Source organism: Tetrao urogallus (assembly GCF_951394365.1).
Source record: "Tetrao urogallus genome assembly, chromosome: 9".
In the NCBI taxonomy this organism is placed as follows: Eukaryota; Metazoa; Chordata; class Aves; order Galliformes; family Phasianidae; genus Tetrao; species Tetrao urogallus.
In genome coordinates this window covers 13388498-13400770 of record NC_136822.1, presented here as the reverse complement: position 1 = coordinate 13400770, position 12273 = coordinate 13388498, and the positions used below count along the sequence as shown (strand labels likewise).

Sequence of the window (12273 nt, the reverse complement as noted above, 5' to 3'; positions counted from 1 at the left end):
AGAAACAAGGATAATGAGCCCCAAATCCCTTGCTCCAGATGTCAAGCACTGCCTGCACCTCCAGGGCCCACTAGCAGGGCTCCTGCAGCACTCAGCACATTGGCAGCAGGCGGCTCAGTTACTGAAATGATGGCTTCTCATTACTGCCCACGCTATCCATGATGAAATCACCACTCATATGAGGAAATGGGAATAATCCTTGTTGAAACTTCAGGCACAGCTAGTAAGTACTGGGCACAAATTTGCTTAGTAGGGCTAAATAGCACTTCTCATTCACATGCAGCTCATTATCAGCTGCCATTAGTTATTCCTGTGGCCAAGGACAACAAGAGGGCTCAGCAGAAGTCAGAGCAGGACTCGCTAGGACATACAGAAGAGAATTAACAGGCAGTGCAAAAAGGCATTTAATGAACTCCAGGGTGCATAGAGCAGCCCAGCAGCGCCAAAAGGTTCTCAGGAGATGTGTGAAGGGCAAGGGGCAGGAAACCTGGGGAAGCATGGAGACAGCGCAGCAGGGAAGGGCTTGCTTCCAGATGATAACATAAAGCCTCACACAGCAGGACTTTGGTCTCTAAAGGCAAAGTGTTCGTAAGTGCTATTGGTTCACTGCTTTGTCTGAGGTGGGATAGCAGCCCAGCTCCTGTGCTGGGATGCTCTCAGGACAAGGCCCCAAACGATCCAGTGAAACTATGCAAGCCACAGCACTGTCTTCTCCATCATCCAAGGCCCAGCACTAGAGAACGCCAAGAAATAAGGAGGAATCCAGATTTACCTTTTTTCCTCTCCAAAAGACAGATAAGTTTTGCAGGCTGGGTCCCGCCAGCAGTTGTTTTGGAGTCCTGGCACTGCTGCATAGCAATGAGGTGAGAAAGAGGAACTTGGCAAGACAAAAAAGTAGCTCTGGCCATCAAATGGCTCATTACCAGGCTGCATAAAGTGAGCTTCATGGGCCTAAAACCAGCTTGCACTAACTGGTTGCATCCTTCCACCACCAGCAGCAAACCATCACAATCACTTCGTCTAACTTTTACTACAGCACCAACCTGAAGGCTGGCTGCATTTAGTTTCTGTTGGAGCCAGAGCAGAAATAATCTGAAAAAGGAAGACTGACTTTCCTGTGAAGACAATGAGGCAGCCTCAAGTAATTTCTAATTGGTTCCACCATTTCATCAAAGTGAAGAATGCCGAAATCCCCTTCCGAGCATCTAAGGTTTATTAGTTTCACCACGAAACTCATAGTAAGAGGGAATTTATTTACAGCTCCCACAAACTCAAAGCAATGTGGTATGTCACACCACAGGCAACCCCACTGGAGTCAGCAGCTCCCTTCACAGCAGGTTGGTGTAGGTCAGCAAGAACAAGCATATTCAGACCTGCCCTGAGCCCAGAACACTGACCCCACCATTAAGAATTTTCCATCCTATAAACCGAGTTTATTTTTGTCCACATAATTTTAAATGCCTGAGCACTAACATTTACCCTCTAGTGAGAGCCAGGAATGCTCTTTCAGAGAAACTAAATAAAGGGAACTTTGAAAGATTACTCCTGGGATCTATTATATATCCTGTATCTGAGTAACACCAACTTTCAAGATTAAAGATAAATAAATACCTTCAGCAGTAATAATCCTAATAATAATGATTATCTGACAGCTCTATGATAGGTCTTTGTCTGGGATGTGCCATGTAAACCCAGTGAAAACAAGGCTGACCAAACGGGGACACTGCACATAGGTGGTGGCTGGAATGACAATTGGCTTCTTGCATACAGAGACCTGTACGCAGTGGGATTTTGTACCTTATTCCACATCACTACCCATGAGATGCCACAAGTGAGATTACCACCCTTCTTCCACAGGCTACAGCACATCCCAAGACAGTACCCTTGAAGTCCACGTGGAATTGCAGCACACAGAAAACTGAACAAACTTTCATGGAAAGTTTCATCGGAGCTTGAGTGAAACAAGCCAAATTAGCAAGTAACCACACTGGTGCTGATCCAGATTACTCCACAATTCCTAGGTGAATACTCCAGATTTCTGTCAATGAGACAAAAGACTCTGGCACAGCACAACACCTCAGAGACAGGCAGCAAGGAGCTACCTGAGATGGAAAGAATTTGGTAGAGATGTCTTGAAAAGAGCCTCAAGCTCACTGCAAGTGCCTGGACACAGCCGCCCAAGTGTGGCTGATAGCAAATCTCACATAAGCACTGGCAAAAGACTGAGAGGTCAGCATGGAGTGGTCAGAGGCCTAATTTTATATGTACAGGTCCATGCCTTGAGTTTGAATGTCCACAAACGGAGTTTTAAAAAGGCAGAACTGGAGAAGGGCTATAACCTGTACTACAAATCTTTCCAGGAGTTCAAACTCCCACTCTGCTCCTTCCTTCCCGTTTATCACCTTGCCCCCCCCCCTCTGTGATCTCATCAAGTCATTGTTGTGTCTATGTTGCATTTTGGAAGTCTTACAGCAGTACAAGCAGGCAAGAAAATATGGTACAACCCAAGGACACACACCTGGCAGAACCTTCAGCACTGCTCAACTGCTGAACTGGAAGCCCAGCAGAGAAGACTGCAGTTCTCCCCACCCACAGCTACTAGAAAGATTAAGCTGCTTGTATGAAATCCATATGAACAGTGAAAGATTTTCAGAAAAAATAAGCAACTTTAAAGAACAACTAAACAGTCTCTTCTACAACACAAAAAAAATATAACCGCTAATGTTTAATGTTTGCAATGTGTGAAATTCTGATGATAACACTGTCTAGGAACTGAAGTAAAAAGACAGACATGGCAAGGAGGAACTCGGCACAAAGAATAAGCAAGACAGGGTCAGAGTCTTGCACCTTTTGCTCCATCATGACCTGGCATCACTCAGAGAAGAGCAACAGGCTGCTGAGTCAGCAGCCCCACTCTCATGGTGTGTGGCTTCCTCTTCTGCTTGCTCTCAAAGCTAAAAAGCCCAAGAAAGGGGGTGGCTAGAAACATCACAGCCTGCAGGCTAGGTTTTAACAGAAACAGGATGACTCAGGCAGCAAAGTGAGGAGGATGTGATTAATAAAAATATTTCAGAGAGCAGAGACACCCCCTCACACCCATCTGCCAAGTCTAGAGGGTATTTCATTGAATACTACCAAAGAAAGCCATCCGCATCAGGCAAACTATCCTTCTGCCTTTTGGACATGACAGAAGCTCACTGCAGGAAATAATTTAGGGAACTGATAGGATGGCACAGATTTAATGACTAATAGGTCATATCCATAGAGATAAGAATATAAGCATCTGATCTAACCATACCACCCCTGCTTCTCCGCAGCGCTCCATGCAGCAGCATCTCTAGCACTACTCAGCAGCAGGAGCAGCACAGCTCGGGGCTGCCACTGGTCCTGGATGCAGCAAAGCCCCCAAATCTAAAATCCTACCATCAGTTCTCCACCAATTCACCAGTCCAGAGCAGTGATGGAGCTGAGGCATGGGTAGAGCCATGGTTCTGCTACCCCAAAGCACCCAGACTCACACACTGCAAGCCAGACCTTGGCCAGTGCATCTGTCCAGCAAGTATCAAAGCCTTTGCTTTTCATACCCCCCAGGAGTGCTGCAAAGCTCATAGCTCGTATTTATTCAGCACCATTTTTCAAAGCACTGCATGAGTGTCAAACCCTTCCTTTTTTTCTTCTTCCCTTTTTTTTTTTTTTTTCTTTCCCTCTCCCCCCTTCCATTCTTTTTCCCTTTTTTATTTTTAAATCTACTCCTTGCTGTGTCATTCCCTCCCAAAGGGACACATCTCTCTCCTCCTGAGAACCAAACAAACACAGAGCCATTGGCAGAGGGAGATGGAAAGCACACTGTAGGCTGCTCCTCCTCAAACACATCAATACCATCATCTCCATTCAACCAGCCAGTCCTCATGTGCATGCCCACTGGCCAGGGCTTCTCATACACCCTGTAGAGGGACCAAACAGGACACAGAGCAGGATGTTCAACCTTCTCTCCTTTTCTTTTTGGTTTCAAGAAGCAAAATAGGGGTCAAGCAGCCAGGGAGAGGCACTGCCAGCAGTCATACTCTATGCAAGCCCTTTCTTGCAGCACACCCTTGCAGCCAGAAAGCCAAGTGGATGCTGCAGCAAGGTCTCCCTGTAGGTGCTTCCCAGCCCTCAGGGGACATGCCAAAGCGTTCACTCAGCCTTGGCACAGGAGGATGGTTTGCATCAGAGCACACGCTGGTGCTGGATGTAAGACATTGTGTATGTGCAAGCGCAGACAAACCCAGCATGGGACATTTTCTCCTGCATGCAGAGCTGCTGAGGCAGGTGGAAAGAGCAATCCAGATGATGTGTGACAAAGTGTTACAGCTTCCTCAGAAGGACAGAGCTGGTCCCAGCACTGCTTACAAAGCCAGCCAGGACCCCAAGAGCAGCTGGTGTGCAGAAAGAGTTAAAGAAGAGGTACTAAAACAGAACGGCTCCATTCAAACAGTACCTGCCTGACACCTGGGCACCCATGCAGGTAGCAATAACAGCCCTTTCACCATCAGAGAGGGGGAAGGTCCAAGTGTTAGAATTAACATAAACCTCCAGACACTCCAAAAGCAAATTAAGATGACTTATACACAAGAAAAAAAGGCTCTTCTCAACACGTTGCTTTGATAAGTTTACAATACATTTTTAAATGAGAGAATAAAAACATCAGATCCAGAAGTAGAAGACAGACCATGACTCAAAATCGTGTGGAATTCTGTATACCAATTTTAGCTTATTTTGTTTCCTATTTCAGAAATCTCATTCCCTAGATCAAAAGAAAGTTGTTTGATGAGCTTAGCATGAGCCAACCTTCGTGACTCTGGGAAAGGTTTTGAGTTCATAAAAATAAATCATTTTTATCATGACAAATTTAGTGTCACTTCCCACACACAGTGACACTGCACAGCCAGAGCATCTTTCAGGGTAAGGACCTCAGGAAAATTCCACTAGCTTCACTTGGCCTCAGCGCATGCCAAATTACAGCTTCAGTTCTCTCCCAGGATTTCTTTCAGGAGCTCTGCACATGCACACCAGAGTTAAAGCCAAGGCATTTCCATCCTCTGACTTGCAAAAATGACATTAAGGCAATGACAAAAAGGAACTATAGCTAAAGCAACACAGCTGTTGTATTTCAGAAGGTTTTAAAAAGCAGGAGCCGATTCACCTCCTTGTTCTACTGCTGTCAGTCACAGCACTAGCACTGCCTAAGACAGAGGTTTACTTCTCCACTGGAAGCAGATTTCAGCAGACCCCTCCTCTCCCCGCCTTGCTCAGCTGTGCAGGTCTTCACCTCTCAAGTTGCCTTTAGCAACAAAAAGGTTATGACTGTGCTTAGATGAAGCAGAAATTGAGGAGGAAATATTCCAGAGATGTTTTATACATTCGGCTTGGCATGAAATAAAATTCCCACGTGGACAGGAAGACTTACTGCAGGTACTTGCCTTATGGAGCACAGGTTCTGAACTAGAAAAGTCCCTTTAACTACCCAGCTGTGAGGTTTCTTCGTCAAAAGAAAGGGGAAAAAAAAGTAGATGAAGAATGTCATTTTTATGACAGAAGGCAACATCTATAAGGCAGAAGTGATCAGTATTAGGGAAGGATACTTCAGATGACAGAGGCTGCTAAATACTGACTGCACGGCATCACACAAAGGATTCTGCATCACACAGCGGGATGAAGACCATTGGATAGCAGAGCCTGTATACCGCGCAGCCACGCACACTCCTCACTCTTGGAGCAAGCACGGCATCAGCTCACTTTGCTTCAGAGGCAAAGTTCCCCTGCACGGGCCATCGGGGTGTTGGAGTGGAGCTCTGTGGGGATTCTCTCTGCCAAGCAGCCAAAGGCAGCCTTTTCAGAATTATACTACACAACACTAAAGCCAAACAAAAACACTCTGAGATGGAGAAACGAAGCACATCCAACCAAAAGAAGCACCAAGACTGAGACTGAGCTGCGAGCCCCAGCCTGTGCACGACAGTGAGAAGGGACAGGGACAACACCTGGGCTCGACGGAGCTGAAGGCGAGGACAGCACGTGAGACGCGGGAGGACGGAGGCGAGGCCATCCCCCGGGGCGGGCAGCGGGTGCCTACCTGGATGTAGGCGCGCTGCAGGTAGCTGTAGGGCACCCTGCGCTGGAAGTCAGCGCGCACCTCCTCGGCGGCGCGGTGCCGGGAAGCGGCTCCCAGGCGCGGTTCCTCGCAGCTCCGCAGGCAGCCGGCGCGCCGCAGCAGCGCCCCGAAGAAGGGCAGCTCCCCGGCGGACCCCGCGCCCAGCGCCGCCAGCCGCACCTGCCCCCGGCAGCGCCGCCGGCACCGCAGCCGCTCCGCCCGCAGCTCCCGCCGGCTGCGCAGCGCTCGTTCCAGGCACCGCGCCGCGCCCGCGAAGTCGCCGCCGTAGTACGCTTCCACGCCGCTGGCGTACAGCGCGTCGAAGGGCTCCAGCGGGCCGCCCTCCTCTCCGCAGTTCCCGCACGCCGCGGGCAGCGCCGCCGCGAGCAGCAGCACGGCCCCCCAAGGCCGGCACCTCGGCGCCATGCCCGCCGCACGAGCACCGGCTCGGTGGCGATAGGAGCGGCGCGGCGGTATCCCAACCCGGCTCCCTGCGCGCCCTCCCCCGGCCCGCACCTCTTAAAGGGCCCCGCGCCGCCGGCCCGCCCCGCCCCGGCCCCCCCGCAGAGGGAGCAACCGCGGCGCAGAGCATCCCTACTCCACGCTCTGCAAATCGCCCTGATGTTTTCCTTTCCTTTTTCCTTTTTCCCTTCCTTTTTCCCTTCCTTTTTTCCTTTTTCCCTTTCTTTTTTCCTTTTTCCTTTTTCTTATTTCCTTTTTCCCTTTTCCTTTCTTTTTTCAATTCATTTTTCCTTTCCTTTCTTCTTCGTTAAATTGATAACCCCTCCCTTTCCCCCCCACAGTGCAGCACTTCTTAGTGCTATGATTCTATGATTCGATTCTATGATTCTATGATTCTTCACTCCTCTTTACCGTTCTTGCCCCCTCTCCTACGTCCCAGCATCACTGCTTGCAGGATGCCCTTCTGCGAGGCTTCTGCTTAGAGCCGTTTCTCACTGTGCCCTCTTGCCCCGACAGCCTCCTGCTGCTGGGAATTCTGCAGATAAATCATCGGGGATGGTCACAGCGAATGGCTGCTGCAGCTCTTTCAGCTCCCAGCTGCGTGTACGTCTCGCTTCCTCCAGGGTTTCTCTCTTCCAGTGCTGGAAAACCCTGCCATGCCAAAATGTTACTCATGTTTGTATGAATTTTAAGGCATTCTTGTGACGAGACATTTGGCAACATGGCCCTGTGACACACACACACATCTTACTTGGCATTTTCAATAAGCTCAGTGTTGAACACCTGTCAGCAAGATGTCTTTAATATTAACAAGGTTAATTTGGCTGAAATCAGCTTTTCCTAAGTGAGATTGAATGGGCAAATCCTTCATCTCATTAGAAGCTGTTCTGTGCTTGAATGCTCTAAAACCTGTGCAGACCTGTGCACTGTGCTCCATAGGGTGTCTCACCAGGGACTGTGGCTATAGTTACTGCAGACATTTCAGGAACATCTCTATAGCAGCTGGCTATCCCTTCACAGACTGAAATAGCAGCAAATGGGAGATGTCTCAAACCCATTTGGTCCAGTTTTCATTAGTGCATAGTACCAGGTGTTCCTGATGGTCCTGCTGAGCTTTTCCTCCTGCTGTTCTTGTGGCTTCAGTCACATTGTTCCCATTCTCTGCTGCTACGTCCAGGATCAGAAGCAGGATTCAGCATTCTTTATTTTGGGCAATACAGCACATTATGGAGCCTTGTTCACAATAGCTTCACATCAGGAAAGTTTTCTTCCCACACAGCTGAAAATTTACTTAAGTTCTTGGTGAAGAGCTTTCCCATCCAGCAAAGCTTTCACAGTGCTCTTCCTTGTTGCTTTCTTGCACCTTGGCACGAAGTTTTGGGTGTCCTTCCTTCTGGAACCAAACACAGTGAAGGAGGTCCCCTTGAGAAAGGTATGTGCTGCAAGCACTTGCCCATTTAGTATGAGTTCTTATGTCCAGATAAAGCCCTTCCCAAGGAAAGTGTAATCAGCACTCCTGGGGCATGGATATGAGGTTATAGGAAGGCTATTTCAACCTTCTCAAAGGTCTCTGTGAGGATTTGCTGCATAGATACAAGACAGACGCACCACTGGTGAGCATGCAAGTTTAGATTGGGGTCATCTGTCTCCCAAACACAGTGATAAAACACCTGTCTCCTTGGCTGGGCTTTGTGAAAGATGCAGCCGAAATGATCTATCTGCAAAAGTACTGTATGTAATTCCATGTTGTTTCCACATCAGCAGCATCTCTGTGTGTGCAGTGATAACACTGAGGCCCTGCGCAGGAAGGAATGCAGAAAGTGCATAAATGAGTGGAGAGAGAACAAAACGAAACAAAATGCTTTATTTCAGCCGGCTACATTTTCTGATCCAGATGTTTCTGTCATTAAAAAAAAAAAAAAAATCCTTTTCAGAACAGTAAAGAAAAATTCTTAGTTCTGACATCCTGTAGTGCAATTCCACTGCACACTCTCAAAAGTGTTTCTCTGCAGACTCCCATTCACTCTGGCACCAGTCTCCCCCGACCTCGCTCTGCAATCCTTCTGCTTAAGGTCATGTTTTCTTTGTTCACAATAGTTTGTGCTTTTCCTCACCTTGATGCTTCATTGCTACCTAATTGCTCAGAGCTCAGCACGAGTTGGCACACAGAAGGAACCGAACCCCAGGCGTCTCAAATGCAGTTGTTGGAGCAATCACTGTTTTTTCCATGTGTCTATTCACCGCACAAATGGAAAGGCAAACATTAGATGGAAAAAAGTTTGGTGGTCCTCGGAGTGGGTTTCATCTCCTTGCAGAAGATCTGAATCATACCAATTGAGCAATGCAGCTGCTACAGCCACACCACAGTGGCACTGGAAATGGTGGGTTCACCTTAGTATAGTCCTGTGTGGCAGCAACAGCGTGGAAATGAGTTGGAATTAGAAGCTTTGCATGTACAAGGGCAGGATTTGACCCAACAAGGCAGTCACTGCTTTAGGACATTTCAACTCCAAATCAGTCCCCAGGATGCCTGAGATAGCCCTCATGCCTCTAATGAAAGGAATAATTCTAAATATGTTACAACTCACCCCGTGTTCAGATGTTGATCCTGGCCCCTGTGCAGTTGTTTTGAAAGACTTTTTCCTGCGTAAATAGATTCATCTGAAGCTTTTTTTAATTATTATTTTTTAAGGAAAGTTCTGATATGTGGGTCAAGCCACTGATGACTTGGCAACAAGATAAGAGCAGATTTTAGGATGTCTTTCAAAATGGCTTTTCAACATGCATTTTACAAGCAGACCTATGTTTCAAGCCCTCTCTGTTTCATTTGTAGGCTTGCCTTCCTAGTTAATTCATGAACAAACTTTATAATTCCCAAATCAAACACAGGTGACCTCTTCAGCCATGTACTTTAGTGAGGGAATTTTGAAACAGATGGAAAAGTACAACGTAGCCTCGTTGAAGGGCTTTGATCCTTGCATAATATATATAGGTACAGGTTTTATTGAATATATCAAAACCATTACTGAAGTACTTCATGATTTAGACCTAAAAACAGACCTGAATTCTGTCAAATGTCTCCATCTGCCCATCTCCTTTCTTTATTCAAGGAGTGGGAGTGATTGTGGATGTCAATGGATGACAGGAAATGAACATCAGAAGATTTATTGCAGTAATAATTGTGCACCACATTTTGGGACTATTTTTCTAGGAAAAAAAATCAATCGTCAGTAACAAAAATATTTTAGCTTCAGGAGGGGTGAAATAATGAGAAACCAAAGGAAGAACATTCTCTTTAAGTTATTATTCTTATTTATTGCAAGATGAATGCTCATTGCAACAGAACAATGTAAGGATGGAGAAAATAGAAGGTGCATGGCCACCCCATCTCCTCTGAATTGTATCTGTTGTTTCATTGATGACAGCTTACAAATCTGCTTCCCCACCTGCCTCTTGTTCCATTCTTTCTTTCAGTCTGTCTCTGACACGTTGCTTAGGATGGCTCACCAGTGACTTGAGTTCAGCACGGGTGAACAGGAGGTCTTTAATTTTTCCTCCTTACCCTTTTCACTTTTACTTCCTTCTAGCAATATGAAATAGACTCCTTTTACTTATTTCTAGCAATTTTTCTATTTGATCCAGGCTCAGGATCTGTGAACAGCTCTCTTTGTTTTTCTTCTCCCAAACATATCTAACCTGTGATCAAACATATGCTCTGCTTCCATAACCTACAATCAATCACAAGCACCTGAGACATCCTCTGCCCTAACACTCCTCTGACCTGACATTACTTCAGTGTATGTCCTCTCATATTGAGCTGCCAACAGTCTCTTTTTCATGACTTCCCACATTACTTTTGCATACGGATGAAATGATTGCCAACAAAGCTTTGCTTACACTTACATTGCTCTAAATGCATCATCCACCTGTGTATCTTTCCTCACACAAACTCATGGCCATCTCATATCCTCCCTTTCAGCACCCAGTGAAAGGTTTGCTTTTCCACTCTGTGCTACACTCCATTGTTAATACCAGCCTTGGCAGCTCATTTGTTTCTTTGTCCTGGCCCAGCCCATCTCTCTGCTTTGTTTCGTGGGACTTACTGTACATCTGCCTCTTTTGGAATAGGTTTTTAGCTCTAGAATCCACCATTTCTTCTTTCCTGGAGCACAAACCAAACCCCCAGAGCCATCTCTGCAGCAATCCCTCTATTGTGCCTCTCAAGGCTGGGAACATGTGCTTTACTTTGCAAGCGCTTTGTGGTTTCCAGATATTCACGTGCTGGATCTGTTATACAAACCTTTATACAAGAGCACAGTCATGTACAACATAAGGCTTGTTGCTGGCACTCAGCAGAGAAATACAATAATATAAATCGTATGAGCAGAAGACTCTTGTGTCTTCCCATGTGTAGGCAACAGTATAACCTTATTAAATTCCAAGTGCTTGTACACTTTGCTTACTCAGAAACTTGGACTGTACTTTACTGCCATTATAAATTAAAAACCAATAAAAATAAAGTTCAAAAAGTATAAAATATACAACCACAGGCGCACTGGTGTCTCAGAGAAGTTGGCCACAAGCCTACGTCTTTGAGCTTGGGTTTAAAATACCTTCATGGACTGTATTATTTAAGACGAAGACAATTAATACAACACCAAGGAGTTACTATTTTCTGCTCTACGTAGCACTTCTACTACACTGGCAGCCTAAAATGTTTCCAATATTGAGAGTCGCTGTTCTGAAGAGGAAAAAGCATTATAAATGATATAAATGGAGAAAATCACAGAATCATGCGGCGTGCTTATTTTCAGTGCATAGTGCAGAGTTAATGAGACGTGTGAATGGTTTCATTGTATAACAGTCTGAACTTTGGCTGTAAGCTATGGCAGTTTCAGAGTGTAAACAGGGTCCAATTCATGACTGGTGTAATTGGGCTGATGTCAGTGACATTGCCAAAGGACGGGTTAAGTGCTGCACGTGTGCACACAGATGGAGCCCAGTCATAGCTTTAGGAGGACCCATGCAAAAGACTGGATGCAGGTGGACTGACTATTGGCCTGTTTGAGGAAGGTGTGAAGGTTTCATCCAGGAGGGACAGAGCCACAGGTGGCATTTCCATCCAGCAAGTGCACTGTGCCCACGGTGTGAAAGGAGACAGAAGAGACACATTACACCCAACAAACCTGCTTTGAGGTTTTTTATCAGCACATTACAATTCATGAACATGAAAATCTTTGAAGTGAGCACCTGTTGGCTTTGCTTCCCAGGTCTCCTTGTGCTGGCAGCTGTGTTGCTTGCAGTGGGGCAGCTTCTGCTGGCATTAAGGACTGAGTTGCTGAGCGACACAGAAGAATCACATTTTTGCATGACCTTATGCTTATTTTTCCTACACACCACTGAATAATCTGGTCACCTTAATGCACTTATTATTTTTGTCATTGCCTTTATCGCTTCTGGTCCAGCCTCAAAATGTCATTCCACACTTAAAAATGTCCTAAAAACAATCATGTAAAATCTCTGGGCTGCCAAGCCAGCTCAGGCAGATGCTGCAACCTGCTCCAAACTGCAATTGCTGGCAACAGATTTTCATCCACAGACATTTCCCCTAAGCTGTCTAGCAACAACTGGGTCTCCAGGGGTAAATATTTCCTTTCTCCACACACTCCAGACCCCAG

At 46.4% G+C, this 12273-nt stretch overlaps 1 protein-coding gene across 1 annotated transcript in view; it reads right to left on the bottom strand.

Annotated features, from left to right (window-relative positions):
• P3H2 (prolyl 3-hydroxylase 2) overlaps positions 1–6559 on the bottom strand; it is a gene marked incomplete at both ends in the record, with an annotated part of 53800 nt that extends 47241 nt beyond the window's left edge. The window contains one exon of the mRNA XM_079539567.1: positions 6116–6559. Within this exon, the coding sequence (XP_079395693.1) occupies positions 6116–6559 (444 nt within the window). The remainder of the gene's footprint in view (positions 1–6115) is intronic.
• Between the last annotated feature and the right edge of the window lie 5714 nt (positions 6560–12273).